We start from the raw sequence: 18,535 nt of genomic DNA on the forward strand, positions 1-18,535 counted from the left end.
CAAATTAACCCGACAAAGATGGTGGGTAATTTGTGTACACAGAGCAGAGCTGGAGAGCCGGAAGCTTGGGGGGACGTGGCTCCCTCAGTTGGCGAAAACCCAGAGCATGGGGAGCAACAGGAATTCTGGGAATAGTAGTTCTGGTGGCAGCCTCAGGACCGGAAGTGGAAGCCCAGAGCGCAGGGAGCACCAAGAATGCTGGGAATCATAGTTCTGGTGGCAGACGTATCTCCTAGACCAGTGGTCGGCAAACTCATTAGTCAACAGAGCCAAATATCAACAGTACAACGATTGAAATTTCTTTTGAAAGCCAAATTTTTTAAACTTAAACTATACAGGTAGGTACATTGTTATTAACTTAATTAGGGTACTCCTAAGGCTTAGGAAGAGCCACACTCAAGGGGCCAAAGAGCCGCATGTGGTTTGCGAGCCGTAGTTTGCTGACCACTGTCCTAGAGCAAAGTGAGCCTGGAGCAAATTACTGTTGTGGTGGGGGATGGAGGGAAAGCAAAGGTGAGAGACATAAGTAAAATCAGAATGTCTAGGAAAAATTAAAGGGAAGATAACCTCAAACTTCCAGGAAATCTCCACTAATGGAGCAAAGAAAAAAAAATGCCCCTGTTATTCTGTGAGCAACAAACCAAACTGGGTCGGGGGGTCTCAGACAATTCGCTCATATTTTTGCAAAGACAGACAGAAACTCCCAGATTGGAGAGGGTGCAGGTCAGGCTGACGGACCCCCACCCCCACCCCCTCGTCCACATCCCCCAGTGCACGAATCTTCATGCACTGGGCCCCTAGTATGAAAATATATATATATATATATATATATATATATATATATATATATATGATATAGAAATTATCATCCAGTACATGAAAATATTCTCAACATTATTAGTTATTAGTGAAATGTAAATTAAAATCACAATTATATACCAACCACTTCATACCCACATGGATAATTATAATCCAATAAAAGGGGAAATAAGAAGTGTTGGCAAGGATGTGGAGAAATTGGAACCCTCATGCATCAGTGATTAAAATGTTAAATGGTTCAACCACTGTGAAAACAGTTTGCAGTTTCCTCAAAGAGTTAAACATATAAAGTTATACATATGACCTATCAATTTTATTCATAGGTATGTACCCCCAAAAATAAAATAAGTACTAAAAAAATACTTGTACACAAATGCTCTTACTACACCATTCACAATCACCAAAGGGTGGGAACAACCCAAATGTCCATCAACAAATGAATGGATAATCAAATTATGGTATATACATACAATGGAATATTATTCAGATATGAAAATGAATAAAGTACTGATACATATTACAACATGAATGAACCTCAACAGCTGCAGAGATAACATTTTCACTTATCATTTTGGCAAACATTCAAAAGCATGACAACACATTTTGTTATGGGAAACACATGTTCACAAGGTTGGTAGCAATACAAAATGGTACAACCTTTATGGAGTAAAATTTGGCAATATGTCACAAAACTACATATGACTTTATCCTTTTAACTAGCAATTGCACTTTTAGAACTTGACCCAGCAATACAGAAAATATACACATAATTGTTTATTGCAGCACATTTGTAATAGCAAAATCTTGGAAAATACATAAATGCCCATATATGGCAGATTGGTTGAATGACTAAGATGTGTAAACATGGAGGCATAGAATGCAGCCATAAATAAGAAAAGGGAACTCTGGATATATTACTGAATGACAATAGCAAGGTGCACATGAACATATCTGTGCAAGAAAAAATGGAATTAAGGAATCAAGTAACTAATTATCTTTATCTTGCACAAAAAATTCCAAAGAATTAATTTTTTTTTTTTTTTTTAAAAAGCGGGTGGGAATACTGTGATTCAGCACATTCTCTGAGGTCAGTGTAAACTTGCTACAAAACCAGGCAAGGACTATACGAGAAAGGAAAGTGACAGGCCCAGTTCCGTTGTGAACATAGATGTAAAATTCCTTAAAAATAGTAAACTGGCCTGGCCACAGTGGTTCAGTGGGTAAGCACTGACCTATGAGGAAGTCATGGTTTAATTCCCGGTCAGGGCATATGCCTGGGTTGTGAGTTCTATCCCTGATTGTGCATGAGGCAGTCTATCACTAATTCTTTCTCATCATTGATGTTCCTATCTCTCTCCCCCTCTCCCATCCTCTCTTTAATCAATAAAGATTTTTTTTAAATAGTAAACTGAAAAAAAGATGGATGGGCATAGAGGGTATTGTGCTGAGTGAAATAAGGTCAGACAGAGAAAGACAAATGCCATATGATTTCACTTGTGTGTGGAATCTAAAAACCAAAATAAATAAACAAGAACAATAGAAACAAAATCATAAATACAAAGAACATTTTTTAACATATTTTATTGATGTTTCACAGAGAGGAAGAGAGAGGATAGAGAGTTAGAAACATCGATGAGAGAGAAACATCGATCAGCTGCCTCCTGCACACCTCCCACTGGGAATGTGCCCGCAACCAAGGTACATGCCCTTGACGGGAATTGAACCTGGGACCTTTCAGTCCGCAGGCCAACACTCCATCCGCTGAGCCAAACCCGTTAGGGCAAGAACATTTTGATAGTTGCCATATGAAAGGGAGTTTGGGGGTTAAAAAGGGGGAGAGATTAAGAAGTACAAATTGATAGTTACAGAATAGTCATGGGGATGTAAAGCATAGCGTAGGGAATATTATCAATAATATTGTAATAACTCTCTATGGTACCCGGTGTTACACCCCCAGCAATACAGAAAATATACACATAATTGTATATCTAGGTACTAGGTTTATCAGGATGATCACTTGCTAAGTTATATAAATGTCTAATCATTGGATGTACACCTGAAGCTGAGATAATGTTATATTATTGAAAATAACAAATGAAAACAAATAACCAAAGAGTTACAATACTGCCCTGACTGGTTTGGCTCAGCGGATAGAACGTCGGCCTGCGGACTGAAGGGTCCCAGGTTCAATTCCAGTCAAGAGCATGTACCTTGGTTCCGGGCACATCCCCAGTAGGGGGTGTGCAGGAGGCAACTGATCGATGTTGCTAACTCTTTATTCCTCTCCCTTCCTCTCTGTGAAAAATCAATAAAATATATTTTTTTAAAAAGAGTTACAATACTATTTACGATTTCATTTGAAGATTCAAGCCTCTAGGAATAAATATAACAAAGACATGGAAAACTTACAAAGTTTTGTGAAAGAACATTAACAAGACTTGGATGAGAGAAATAACAAGGTTAAGCTTAGGCGGATGAAAAGGGTGTAGATTTGAAAACGATACCACATCCTGGAGTGGGTGTGGTCAGGAGGAGCTTGGATTTCTGCCAAACCCTCCAGATAGATTGGAATACACCCTAAAAAACCAATCACAGCATGCCTTCTCTTTTCCCTCCTTCCCTCTCATTTCCCCTAACCTGCGCCTGTTCAAACCCAGCAGTCCTCAGCCAGGACTTACCACCATCCTGCCAGCAGCATGAAGCCTGTGCTGCTCCTTCAGCTCCTGCTGGTGATTCATCTAGCACCACAGCTGGTGCCTGCGAGTCCCAAGCAACAATTTATGAGTAGGTGCTGGGGCCCGGCCCAGGCGAGGGAAGAAGCATCTGTAGAGATGGGGGGATCTGAGGGCCAATTCAAGGGCATACCTCATGAGAAAACACCGTATGTTCAAGAGTCCAGATTTTATTGTCATTAAGATCTAAGTTGGAATACCTGCTCTGTTCCTTAATGAGTGATCTTGGGCAAAGTATCGGGGCCTCGGATTTTATCTTTGTGATGAATATAATGATATTGGGGTAGTTGGGAGGAGAAACTAAGATAATGAATGCAGACATAGAGCACTCTTACTGGACCATGGTAAATGCACGGTAAGTATTAACTACAGCAAATGTTATCAGCCTCACCACCCAGCTGATTTTTGCTGCCCTGGTTCCTTCATGGATGTTTGGGCTAACTTTTCAAGCATTAAAGCAGAGAGGAAAATTAAGTGGGTAGAACTCAAACTGGAACCTACATAATCTTGGTTTGGGAAGATGTTTTAGGAAGAAAGGAAAGCTTTGCATTTTATTACACCGTTTAAAAATTCAGAGGTACCCACACAATTACCAGTGATTAGCATCAATCTGAAGCTCTATACAATTATTACTCAGTAAATATAATCCATCCCAGCAGCCACCATTGACCAGCTCAACCTAACAAGAGCGCTGGCCACAGTAATGTTGACCTTGACTGATACCAAAAGGAAAATGAACTATTATTCATCATGCCTGCACGTTTCTGAGGACATCTTCAGAATATTGGGGGTTCAGAGCAGGAATACGTGTGGTATGTCATGTGTCAAGATAGACAAGGTCCTGTTTTAGGGTCTCAGAAAAAGTTTGTATGACTGAGGAAGGCTAAGCAAGCTGCAAGAGAATGGAGGTATCCAGGGTGGAGTTAATTGGAGAATCAAGAACTAAAATTTGGATATAGGCACAAACAGGCTCTCTGTAAGACTGGCAAGTGCTATGACTAGTATTCCAACTAGATACACAGAAGAGGAGTCAAAACTTGAGAAGGTCGATCTTTCTGAGATCCTGGTTGATGGATTCTTTCCCCATGCTCTTCCATTGAAGCCCATCCTCTCCAAAATGGGAACCAGTTCCAGTGTCTTGCACTGACTCAGATTGTCAACGGCTTGGGTCTGGGCTTCTTTCACCCCATCTCTGGTGCCATTTGCTGTTATAATTACAGCCCCACTTTTATTCACTTATTCTTTTGAGACCAGCTTTGATATCCCACAGACCTACTTCTAATTCCAAATACCTGCAGAGTAATACATCAACAGGGGCTTATAGAATGCCCCACCTATGACATTTGCCCTAAAGAAGGGACATGTCACAAGATACAAAATTTAAGGCCTGGCTGGGCTTAGATAAAGGGGTTAATGGGGCCCATCCTTAATGAGGCCCATCCTTAATGCCTTAGAAATCAGAAACAAAGAGAAGATTGTGAGTTGAAGGCCTGGGACAGAGTCTCCTGGTGGAGGTAATCTTGGCTTTGATCTGAGTACTGGAGGCTGAGGGGAATGAGATGTCAGCATGAAGATTCATAGTCTTCTCCTGAACAGCTAAGATCTGCGAAGAAGGAGAAGCTGATCTTTGACCCCAGAACCTGACCCCACTCTGAAATGCCCACTCTTCTCCCCAGGAAAGAAGTCACACCCAGAACTCATTTGTGATTTGGGTTCTAGCATTCTGATGCCCGTGCCTTTTGTATGCTATGTGGTCTTCCTCCTTTCCCAAAACATTCCCTTCCATTCATTCTTCTATACACAAATAACACATGTTAGGTTGACCCTGGGCTAAACTGTAAGAGAGGCTTTACGACTCATTTGAGACCACATAATGAGTCAGTGCAAATGGATCTACATACCCCTTTCTTGCTCACCGTAAGTACCATTCATTCACTTGAACTGGACCCAACCAAGTTTCTGGGGACTGGGCATCTGATCTGCAAGGATGGTGAATGACCAATGGATGTAGGGTTCTAACAAACTGTGTCTTTGATCAAATATCCAAGCCCTGATTTCCCCTGCTGAGAACTCTATAGAAGGCAGCAGGTGAGGAAAAAAATCTTATTCCACTTTCCTGTGGCCACACAAGGGAGCTCAAGGTGGCTGGTTTCCTGGCAGCTCCTTGGGCTTCTGGAGTTCTGAATGTTACTCCAGGCTGTTGGTTAGGCCCTTTCTTTCCTGTTCTGTGTTCCAGAGTATATTTTGGAGCCTCCGCCGTGCAGAGTGGAAGCTGGAAACTGTACTAATTTCTGTTCAATGCAGGAAGATTGCCCACATGGACTTCAGTGCTGCTCTGCCTTCTGCGGGACAATCTGCACATTCAACAAAAATATAATCCAAAACAAGTAAGGAGCTTCTCGTGCCCAGGCCTGACCCTGGAGCTGCTGGTGGGAGCTCAACAGAAGAATGTCTTACCAGCCACTACGTCATTCTCTCTAACGTTCTCCCTCTCTTTACCAAGAATAATTTCCATAAATGTCATGATTAAGAGTCTTCCTCCACCCCTGAACTCCAGAATCCTTCTCTCCTCATCACCACTTCTATGAATCTATGAATCTAACTCTCTGAACACATCTACAGACCCCTCCATTCACAGACCCTGTCCTGTCCCAGCATCCAGCTTTATCCTGGGGTCTGGGACACTATATCTATCTGTCACCAAAATCTAAAAGCAAATTGTTCTGTTTTTGCTTGCCCTCTTTGACCAAACACCATCCTTTGGCCCCTAGTATTCCTGGGTTTTGGAGATCCTCCAGCCCAAGGGAAGCTTCGGTTAATCACCAGGAAAATTCACCAAAGTCTGCTGAATGAAGAGCAGAGAAAGGACATGAGAGTGTTGATGAGACATCTGGTTTCCAATCCTATCTTGCAACTATCTTTCTATGACCTTGAGTAAGACAATTGCCCATTTTTGCCTTTTTTTTCTCATGCAAAAAATGGGGACTCATTTTTTCAAACTTGCAAGATTGTAAGTCTCAAATGAGATCTCAAAAGACCCACAAGGCAGAAGACTCAACCAGTGAGCTTCTAAAATGTTTTATTCTCTGCTTGGTTCCCTTCCCTGAACACAATACCCTACATATGAGACAAGGTACAAAGTGATGAAATATGGGCCCAGAGCCAGAGAACTAGACTCAAATCCTGGCTCTTCCACTTCCTAGCTGAATGATCTCCAACAAGTTAATTCACCTCTCTCTGGGCATCAACTTTCTCATCTTTAAGACTAGAACAATAATAATGAGAATAAAATAGATAATCCACGCAAGCTCTATATAATTATTACTCAGTAAATTTTAGCAATTTCTGTCTTCAGAGACTGGCTCTTGCAATTAAAACCCACATCTTTCAAGGCTCCACATTGGAGCCAGAAATAATTATGACTCTGAATTGCCACTGAGTTCTTTAAGGTTTTACTTTCCCTGTGGCAGAAGAACTTAGCTTCATGATCTAGTCTTAAAGATGGAAGTAATGGAAAATAAAATATTATATCTATAAGAATAAACTTTAACCAGATATTTGAAAATATTTTTCTCCCACAGACCAAACGGCAAAGTGTGGAAAAAGAAGATGGGCAAATGAGGCATGTTTCCAAGGGCATTTTGTAAGTATCAGGGTTCAGCCTGGCATTCCTGGTGTGAGTTTTCCCAGTTTTCCTCTCCTAGCCTCTGTAGGGGCACCAATATTCCCATAAGGTCAGAATAGCCTTTGTCATTTAGATTGTGTTCCTTTTCTGTTATTCCCCTCCTAGGGCTGTTCTCACTCCCTGGGGCAGAATGTGATCCAGGGCAAATTATGCCACATAGAGCAGGAGACATGGAGAGGGGGGGCGAAGGGGGGAGGGTGCGCTCAGCAACACGACACAGGGCACTCAGGTCTGAGCCTGTGCCAGGAAACAGGCTCTACCAGCCTCCAGATTAACAGTGTCCTGAGTTGGAAGTCAAGCTGAGCTCTTCACACTCTATGTGGCCTTGGTCAGCCCACTTTCCATCTCTGAGCCTGTCAGCTTCCGCATGTCAAAGATGAAGAGGACACGGTGCCTCAGGTTTTGTGAGAACACATGAGGCCATGTGAAATGGAAGAACTTGGTCGTTACAAGGAGTCTACAAAGGGTAGCAGCTGCCAGCAACTCACTCTTTCTGGGTTCCAGGTTTTTCCTCTTAAAAAAAAAGATCATTTTTATTACTTTACCAATGTCCCAAGAAAGGTGCGCAAAATAGAGCCCTCGTCACTCCACCCCAAAACAAAGGAACTATTCATAACTTGGTGGATTTTGATTCATACTGTTTGTAGGGAAAAGGAGCAGCTTAGGATCTTCTAATAATCCTTCTGAAGCCACCAGAGTTTCTAAGTTAGAACAATGGTATTTTCACTTAAACTATCCTTTTATTAACACCACGCGAAGGAGCTGGATAAATGGTAGCAAGTGGAGGTTAATGGAGGAGTATAAGTGTGTGTGCACACTTTCACTCTCGCTCAAGCCCTGGTAAGTCAGCCGTGCTAATTTCCTCTGCATCTTGTACATAATTAACTACTCAGGCCACACACTGGCCATCAGTGAATGCATCAGCATTGCTTCATAACCCAGGACCCATTCAGCGGGGAGATACTGAGCTCAGGTAGAACCCAGGTGTTATATCCATGGGAAAGGGTGGCTGGTGTGACTCTATAGAGTATTTTTATAGCAGTTTCAGGGTTACATGACTGTGGTTATATAAGCATTAGTAAGCCTCATCTCAACACATTACCCAAAGAGGCAGGACTTCACCTAACCCTAGCCCTAACCTTAACACTAAACCTAGCCCTAAACCCTAACCCTAACCCTAACCCTAAACCTCAGCCTAACCCTAACCCTAATCCTAAACCTCACCCTAGCACTAACTATAACATTAACCCTAACCTTAACCCTAGCTCTAGTCCTAATCTTAACCCTAAACCTAACCATAGCACTAACCCTAACCCTAGACCTAAACTTAACCCTAACCCTAGATCTAGCCCTAATCTTTTTCTTTTTATTTATTTTTATTGAGTTTAGAGAGGAAGGGAAAGGGAGAGAGATTAAAAAAAAAATCTATGATAAGAGAGAATTATTGATTGGCTGCCTCCTGCACACACCCTACTGGAGATCGAGCCCACAACCATGCCATGTGCCCTTGACTGGAATTGATCTCAGGACCCTTAAGTCCACAGGCTGATGCTCTACCCATTCAGCCAAACCAGCTAGGGCAACCTAGCCCTAATCTTAACCCTAACCCTAGCACTAACCCTAGCACTAAATTTAGACTTAAACCTAACCCTAACCCTAGCCCTAGCCCTACCCTTGACCCTAACAATAGACCTAATCCTAACTCTAACACAACCCTAACCCTAGCCCTAAACCTAAACCTAGCCCTAGCCCTAACCCCAACTCTAACACTAGGTTTCTAGGTAATTCCAATGTACAACCAAGGACCCAGTTCCAAACCCTAACCCCAACCTTAACCCTAACCCTTACACTAACCCTAGCACTAGCCTTAGCCCTAGCCTTAATCTTAACAGTAACACTAACCCTAAACACAGCCATAGACTAATCCTACGCCTAACCATAACCATAACCTTTTCCCTAGCCCTAACCATAACACTAACACTAACCCTAAACCTAACACTAACCCTAACCCTACCCTTACCCTAAATTAGCCCTAACTCTAACCCTAACCCTAACCCTAGCTCTAGCCCTAAACCTAGCCCTAGCCCTAGCCCTAATATAGACCCTAACCCTAACCCTAGCCCTAAACCTAACTCTAACCCTAACCCTAGCCCTAAACCTAACCCTAACCCTGATTCTAGCTCTAGCCCTAACCATGAAAATAACCCTAACCCTAAGCCTAGCCCTAACCCTAACCCTAACATGAGCTCTAGCACTAAATGAAATGAGTCATTCTAGCCCAGATGAAATGAGTCATTCTCTTTGTCCTTTCACAGCACCCTTTTTTACCCCTATATTAACCCTTATCACGCTGCACTGTAATTGTTTAACTTAGTATTTTTTCTATCTAGAACATGAGTCTCATAAAAACAGGAACTGACGTCTTTGCCACAGAACACTAGAACCAACCACCATGCCGTGCACGTACTGAGGCTACAATTCTGACTTTCAAAATGGGATGCAAGGGAGGCTGGCAAGGAGTAGACTAATCCTAACCTTTACTGAATTGTTCTCACAAAGAAAAGCTTCACTGCATAGCCCAGAACCCCTCAGGAATCCACTGCCTGCTTCACTTTTGCCTGCTGGACTCAGCCTCTTGTACATTTTTTTCTTAAATACTAATTTATATTTGCTTTTAAAAAATTAGAATAGGCTGAGAAAACAACAACAACAAAAACAAAATAGAAATTTGGCAATTTCTGTTCATGAGAGGTTCTGGGGCAGAGTAAGAGCTAAGGATCCTGGCTACTCTGGGACTCAGTCCAGCTCTGCCTTTGCTGAAGTGGTGATGGGGTGTCTCCAACTCCCCAGTCTCTGGAAATGAAGCCAAATAACACCTTCCCTCAGGTGTGTCATGAGATGAAATGAGATGACACAGGCAAAGCCCATACCCCAGAGCCTGGCAAGAGTCTAAGGAGAATGTTACTATTATTATTCATATCCCTTTAATTTTTTATCCAAAATTCCTGTTTTATAAAGAAACTTAAGTGTACATTTCACCTTAAATTCTATAAAATAAAAAGTGGCCTTGCAAAAACCAAGCTCTTTTTGCCATTGTAACTTCCTTGTTCCTCTCCTTTCTACCTAAGGGTCTTATATATGGTATGTATATATTTGTTATTGATTTCAGAGAGGAAGGGAGAAAGAGAGAGAGATAGAAACATCAATGATGAGAGAGAACCATTGATTGGCTGCCTCATGCATGCCCCTACTGGGGATTGAGCCCACAACCCTTGTTGCATGTGCCCTTGACTAGAATCCAACTGGGTACCCTTCAGTCCACAGACCGATGCTCTATCCACTGAACCAAACTGGCTAGGGGTACCTAAGAGTCTTTCATTTTGTACAATTTTTTAAATTCTAAGCTCTTAAAAAATTTCTCTAGGTTCCATACAAATTAGCTCTTAAAATCAGAAATGGGTTTGGCCAGGAGTAGCTCAGTGGTTGAGTGTCGACCTATGAACCAGGAGGTCACAGTTCGATTCCAGTCAGGGTACATGCCCAGGTTGTGATCCCCAGTGGGGGGGTATGCAGGAGGCAGTCAGTCAATGATTCTCTCTCATCACTGATGCTTCTATCTCTCTCTCCCACTCCTTTCCTCTCTGAAATAAATAAAAATATTTTTTAATTTTAAAAAAAATTAGCTCCCAAAAAAGACAAGTGTCATGTCTCTGATCTTTGAAATGTCTTCTAAGACAAAACAAAGCATAGTTATGGAAAGTATTCTATCCTTGAAAGATAATGTGATTAAACTATGTGATAAAGGACCAGCTAATTGAACAAAGATCTCAATTCCTCTACTAAACCTCCCGCAACTGTAGGAGATGTTGTTTTCCTAGGAAAATCCTATGTGAATGTTAGCAACTTGGAAATTTATGGTTACCTAGTCCACAATTCTACTTTCCCCCAATCACAACCCCTCCCAATGAACTCTTCCTGAGATAAATTTATCACAATTCTATGTCCTATTCCTCTCTTCTGTGACACCTTCTAATCAGGCTGATCCTTGACGTCCTGGTCCAAAGCTGGAAACATTGTTCAGAAAATTCTGCGGTTCCTTGACCACCATAATCTAGTTCAAACACGTGGTTCAAGTTTACCTAGTGACTGGGATCTCAATACCAGATATCAAGATGTATTACAAAGCCACTGTTCTCAAAACTGCCTGGTACTGGCACAAGAATAGGCATATAGATCAATGGAATAGAATAGAGAGCCCAGAAATCGGCCCAAACCAATATGCTCAATTAATATTTGACAAAGGAGGCAAGAACATACAATGGAGCCAAGATAGTCTCTTCAATAAATGGTGCTGGGAAAATTGGACAGATATATGCAAGAAAATGAAACTAGACCACCAACTTACACTATACACAAAAATAAACTCAAAATGGATAAAGGACTTAAATGTACGACAGGAAACCATAAAAATTCTAGAAGAATCCAAAGGCAACAAAATCTCAGACATATGCCGAAGCAATTTCTTCACTGATACAGCTCCTAGGGCACTTGAAACGAAAGAGAAAATGAACAAATGGGACTACATCAAAATAAAAAGCTTCTGCACAGCAAAAGAAACCATGAACAAAACGAGAAAACCCACTGTGTGGGAAAACATATTTGCCAATGTCATATCTGATAAGGGCCTAATCTCCAAAATTTATAGGGAACTCATACAACTTAACAAAAGGAAGATAAACAATCCAATCAAAAAATGGGCAAAGGACCTAAATAGACACCTTTCAAAAGAGGACATTCAGAAAGCCAAGAGACATATGAAAACATGCTCAAAGTCACTAATCATCCGAGAGATGCAAATCAAAACAACAATGAGGTACCATCTCACACCTGTCAGACTGGCTATCATCAACAAATCAACAAACGACAAGTGCTGGAGAGGATGTGGAGAAAAAGGAACACTTGTGCACTGCTGGTGGGAATGCAGACTGGTGCAGCCACTATGGAAGACAGTATGGAGTTTCCTTAAAAAACTGAAAATGGAACTCCCATTTGACCCTGTGATCCCACTTCTAGGAATATATCCCAAGAAACCAGAAACACCAATCAGAAAGGATATATGCACCCCTATGTTCATAGCAGCACAATTCACCATAGCTAAGATCTGGAAACAGCCTAAGTGCCCATCAGTAGATGAATGGATTAGAAAACTGTGGTACATCTACACGATGGAATACTATGCTGCTCTAAAAAGGAAGGAACTCTTACCATTTGCAATGTCATGGATGGAACTGGAGAGCATTATGCTAAGTGAAATAAGCCAGTCAATGAAGGAAAAATACCACATGATCTCACTCATTCATGGATAATAGAGACCATTATAAACTTTTGAACAATAATAGATACAGAGGCAGAGCTGCCTCAAACAGATTGTCAAACTGCAGCAGGAAGGCCGGGGAGGGTTGCAGGGCAGGAGGTAGGGGGGTAAGAGATCAACTAAAAGACTTGTATGCATGCATAGAAGCATAACCAGTGGACATAAGACATTCGGGGATAGGGGAGGCTAGGGGACTGTCTAGGGCGGGGGGATAAAATGGACACATATGTAATACCCTTTGTAATACTTTAAGCAATAAAAAAATAAATAAATAAATAAATAAATAAATAAATAAATAAATAAAGTTTACCTAGTGAGCCAAGCTTCTCTCATTAAGGTTAGCCCGTTTAAACTACAACTATCACTGTTTTAATTACCTGCGCTTGATCTGTCCATTTCTGTAGGCACTGGTACAGGAGGCCACTTAAATGTAAATTTATATTAATTAAAATTCAATAAAATAAAATATTCCATCAGCCCCACAGTCTCACTAGTTGCATTCAAGTGCTCAACAACCTTGTGTGGCACCCAGTTCAGCATGGCTTAGTAGCTGTGCTTCGACTTATGAACCATGAGGTCACAGTTCAATTCCCTGTCAAGGCACATGCCCAGGTTGTGGGCTCTATCCACAGTAGGGGGCATGCAGGAGGCAGCCCATCAATGATTCTCTCTCATCATTGATGTTTTCATCTCTCTCGCTCCCTCTCCCTTCCTGTCTGAAATCAATAAAAATATTTTTTAAAAGAACCTCGTGTGGCTCATAGCTACTGTATTAAACACTGCAGACATAGAGCATTTCCATCATCACAGAAAATTATCTTGCAAAGCATTGTTTTAAACTGATGTCTAAATAGTAATGGCTAATTAAAGATCAGGACGTCAGAGAATTTTACAAGGCTTTAATATTATCTATATAATAAAAGCCTAAGTGACCATTATGGTGGAACGACCAGAATGACCAGTTGCTATGATGTGCACTGACCACCAGGGGGCAGATGCTCAATGCAGGAGCTGCCCCCTGGTGGTCAATGTGCTCCTACAGAGGGAGCACCACTCAGCCAGAAGCTGGACTCACGGCTGGCAATTGCAGTGGCAGTGGCAGAAGCCTCTCCTGCCTCCATGGCAGTGCTAAGGAGCAGCAAGCTGAGCGGTAAGGAGCGAGTAGGCGGGTAGTAAGGAGCGAGGGGTCCCAGATTGGGCTTAAGCCGCAGTCAGACATCCTACGAGGGGTCCCATACTACAAGAGGGCACAGGCCAGGCTGAGGGACCTCCCCACCCCCAGTGCACGAATTTCGTGCACTGGGCCTCTAGTAGAAGATATTTTAACTTAATGTATTAGTATTTGGTTCCAACAATTCTGAAGAAATAGAATTCCAAGATATGTACTAATTATTATTTTTTAATTTAAAGGATCTTATTGGCTTTATTCAATGATTCATAAACTAAGGGGCATCCAATATAACAGAAAGGTACTCTAAGAAGATGTGCAAAATGAAAGACTCAAGTAGAAAAGGAGAGAAACAAGAAAGTTATACTGGCCAAAAGGACTTGGCTATTGCAAGGCTAATTTTTATTGAATTTATTGGGGTGACATTGGTTAATAAATTTACATAGATTTCAGGTATACAATTCTATAACACATCATCTGTATATTGCATTGTGTGTTCACCACCCCAAGTCAAGTCTCCTTCCATCACCATCAGCATTTATCCCCCCTTTACCTCCCCACCCTGCTTTTCCTCTGCTAATCACCATACTGTTATCCATGTCTATGAGTTTTGTGGGCTGTTGGGGGTGGGGGTTGCTTAATTCCTTCACCATTTGGTAATATTTTTTTTACAATCCTTTATATTTCTTTGCTGTCATTTGTTGCTTCTCTCTTTCATTTCTGATTTTATTTATTTGAGTTCTCTTTTGTTCTTGATGAGTCTAGTTAAAGGTTTGTCAATCTTGTTTCTCTTTTCAAAGAACCAGCTCTTGGTTTCACTGATTTTTTGTATTGTTTTTTTAGACTCTATTTTGTTTATTTCTACTCTGATTATTATTTCCTTTCTTCTATTCACTTTGGACTTTGTTGTTCTTTTACTAGTTCCTTTAAGTTAAGTATAAAGTTAGATTGTTTGAGATTTTTCTTGTTTTTTGAGGTAGGCTTGTAATGCTAAGAATTTCCCTATTAGGACTGCTTTCATTGTATCCCAGAGATTTGGGGTTGTTGTGTTCTCATTTTCATTTGTTTCAAGTTCTTCCTTGAAACATCTTTTGAGTTCTTCCTTGATCTCCTTGTTAATCCATTCATTGTTTAGTAACATATTATTTTTTTAATATATTTTATTGAGTTTTTACATAGAGGAAGGGAGAGGGATAGAGAGTTAGAAACATTGATGAGAGAGAAGCATCAATCATGTGTCTCCTGCACACCCCCTACTGGGGATGTGCCCGCAGCCAAGGTACATGCCCCTGACCGGAATCGAACCTGGGACCCTTCAGTCCTCAGGCCAATGCTCTATCCACTGAGCCAAACTGGTCAGGGCAGTGACATATTATTTATCCTCCATGCCTTTGCGTACTTTTCAGTTTTTTTCTTGTGATTGATTTCTAGTTTTACCATTATGGTCAGAGAAGATGTTTGATATGATTTAAATCTTCTTAAATGTATTGAGACTTGTTTTATATCCTAACTTGTGATATATTCTATAAAATGTTCCATATGCACTTAAAAAGAATGTATATTCTGCTACTTAGGAGTGAAATGCTCTGAAGATACCAATTAAATCCATCTGATCTAGTGTGTCACTGTTTCCTTGCTGATTTTCTGTCTGGAAACTCTATCCATTCATGTCAGTAAGGTGTTAAAATTCTCTACAATGACTATGTTACTATCTATTCCTTTATGTCCATCAATATTTGCTTTATATATTTAGTTGCTCCTATATTGAGTGCATAAATATTTATACGGATTATATCCTCTTGTTGGATTGTGCCCTTTACCATTATGTAGTGTCCTTCTTTGTCTCTTACTACAGCCTTTGCTTTAAAATCTATTTTGTCCATTCTACCAAGTTAAAAAGCATACACACAAACAACACCAACCAGCTAACACATTGTTGGCTGAAAGCAAAGGGAATATGGATGAATAGTGTGAGGAAGAAATCATTATCAGCCATAGCTTTCGAATCAGCAAAGAGGACCACATTATTCTCTTCCTTGTATAATAGATGTTTAAACATATAAATGTCATTAATATTAAATATTGTGTAATTAGTTTAGTTCTTTTCCATCTCCCATGTTCTCCTTTATTTTATATTATTCCTGTGGGTGATGTTTAAAGTAGAATTTATTGCATGGGTATTTTAGTCAGTACTGTTAACTAACAATCTCCTCCCAATAAAATCTCTGTGACAAGCAACAGTAAAGATTTATTTTCTCTCTTACACATCAACAGGAAAATAGATGTTCAAATAATCTAAACTGGGTTGGCTGAGCTTGGATCCAGGCTGAGGGTGGGCTCCACTTTTGATCCATGTGTCTCTCACTCTTGTTGGACCAGTGGCACCTCAAGAATCACTCTTCTCATGGCAAAATGCAGACGTCAAAGGAGAAAATCCAATCCTGCAAGCACATGTCAAGTCTGATCATATCCCTTGACCAAAGCCAGTAACAGGACAAGACCAAAGTCAAAGAGCCAGGAAATATGGAGGAAGTACACCTGTCCACATGGAGGCCATTTGAAGAATATAGATGTATAATAATACTACTTTGATAACATTTATAAGAAAAAGATTAACTTAAATACTACAAATGCATAACACATCCAATGTACTCACACTTTGCATTTCATAAAAGGGAAATGTCCCTTCTGAATGAATGAAAATGATGATATTATAGTGTTTGTGATGTCAGGATGGAGGGGACCTAGGAAGATTGAAGCAGAAGCACACAGAAGAAGAGTATATTCTTATATCCCACTGTTTAAATCATGTGAAAGAAGGAAGGTGCTAATAAGGCCTTTGCTGTGGTGATAGTGGCTAGAGGTTGAATATATGAAAGAAATTCTTGTCTGAAAAAGCAAAACTAAGAGTAAAGGGAGGGATCAGAGGCTTAGCCCTGGTTGGAATCTGGAACTCTCCTGATGAAAACTTTTACTAAGTCCTTTTGTGTCCTGTCAACACATTCTTATTGGAACAAACTTCCCACTTCAGTTCAACCAGAACTAAGTGAATGTCTGACTATATCAAAGGAATTGTTTCAGTCAAAGATCCTAGATGGAGGTTGACTACAATCCAGAAAGCTATATAACAGAGGTATGAAGAAACTTGAAGGTTTTAGGGGAAAATGTTAGTGATTCGAGATACAAATAATGAGCATAGTAGTGTACCAGTATGGCTGAGTTGCTACAGAAAACTTGAATCCAGGATTCAAACCTGCTCCTGGAATTTGGATGACCAAGAAAGGAGTTGAGTGTAGACACTTTCCCCATTAGACAAATCCAGGGAATCTTTTGGAGCAGTGGTGGAGAGAGCTGTTTAACCTAAAGTCAGCAAATAGTACTAGGCTCATAAATAACATTAATAACAAAACATCTTGCATCTGCAGTGACCAAGGGAGCAGAAAGAAGTCATAGTAAGTTAGGAAGAAATTACCTATATAGAGCTGATCAACTTAGATCTATTCAACAATTAGCTTTGTGTGCTCTGCTTTTAGTGCCTCAGCATGGACGCTTTCCATATGATATATGATGGGGAAAAGATCAGAAGGCCAGGGACACAGTCCTAAGGGAGAAATATTTGAGACGTGTACAATATGCGTGAGGGGCAAGATATAGTAAGACCCTTGGAACATATCTAAGAATGTTCCTGAGAGGTGGATTTCTTCACAACAAATCAAGGAGTTTTTTCTGGAACTCAAATGTTAAAACTCCATTGGTCAGGGGCATCTGCTTGGAATGCCTTCATTTACCACGGGCATGTAATATTCATATGATGTGCACAAGGGATGAGGTGGTGGGGTGAATTGAGGATATGAGGGTGAGGTCCTAGTGTTTGGAAATCCCTGAAGTGCCAAGGACAGCAACACAATAACTCAAGCAGCCTTAACAGGAAGCGATATGAAGAGAAGCTTGGAATTTTAATCATGATTCTTTCCAAGTTTTGCAAACAACTGGCACTAGATGCCCCATTCATTTGAAAAGCAAAGGAAATCCTCATTTCTGAGCCATTATTCATGTAAGTCCCTCCCCATAGCAAATTCTTACCTTTTGGCTTCTTCATCCATAGGTACTTCTCAGCCTCTGAATGTTTGTATGTTGTGAGACTCCTACTTTGAGAATGAACAGCTGCCCTTATATGCCTCTCTGGTCAAAAAACTACAGTTATAACCACCATGTCCTCCTTTGTGGACATCTGGCAGTTGAGGATGTCAGTCTCAAAGTAGATTGAGTGATTGTTCAGAGAAACGCCCAATTTCATTGGGTTCTCAGCACACAGGACTAAAGGAGAAAAATCTGAAGGTGTTATTTTGGTGAGGGGGTTGGACACAGACACAATTCACACTCCTTCTTCCCACACTCTTCAAACCAGAAGGATTCTGTGCAATCATCTGCTCTAATCCTTGCATTTTAAAGTGAGAAGATGCCGGAGTCCAACCCCAGCAGGTCCAGGGGTCCCCAAAGGTGTGGATGGAGTCGGCGAAGAAGGAATGACACGGAGACGGAGTTCAGTTGGTCAGCAGCCTAGCCAGGATCTCTAGCCAGGATCTCCAGCCAAGTTCTGGTCTGGATCTCCAGAGAGGTTCTGCTGTTTATTGTCTTGTTACATCCGCATTTATACCAGTTGATTTTAATCCTGTCAAGTTCTATTACAAAGGTTAGGGCGTTTCTTATCTCCATTCCAGGGAGTAAAGATTATGTAGCTTAAACATGATTGTTTG

At 40.9% G+C, this 18,535-nt stretch overlaps 1 protein-coding gene across 1 annotated transcript; it reads left to right on the top strand.

Moving 5' to 3' along the window:
• Positions 1–3,515: 3,515 nt before the first annotated feature.
• On the top strand, positions 3,516–5,942 carry WFDC13 (WAP four-disulfide core domain 13). The gene is made up of 2 exons (XM_036321145.1): positions 3,516–3,603; positions 5,788–5,942. Exons 1-2 carry the CDS (start codon positions 3,516–3,518, stop codon positions 5,940–5,942), a joined length of 243 nt encoding a protein of 80 aa, XP_036177038.1.
• The last annotated feature ends 12,593 nt before the right edge of the window (positions 5,943–18,535 follow it).

Source organism: Myotis myotis, unplaced genomic scaffold (genome assembly GCF_014108235.1).
Source record: "Myotis myotis isolate mMyoMyo1 unplaced genomic scaffold, mMyoMyo1.p scaffold_m19_p_9, whole genome shotgun sequence".
In the NCBI taxonomy this organism is placed as follows: Eukaryota; Metazoa; Chordata; class Mammalia; order Chiroptera; family Vespertilionidae; genus Myotis; species Myotis myotis.

Excerpts from the sequence above, each read along its gene's own strand:
- WFDC13 (XM_036321145.1), top strand. The coding sequence starts at position 3,516 with ATGAAGCCTGTGCTGCTCCTTCAGCTCCTGCTGGTGATTCATCTAGCA. Across the intron at positions 3,604-5,787 it reads TCCCAAGCAACAATTTATGA|AGTATATTTTGGAGCCTCCG; the intron begins GTAGGTGCTGGG and ends TCTGTGTTCCAG.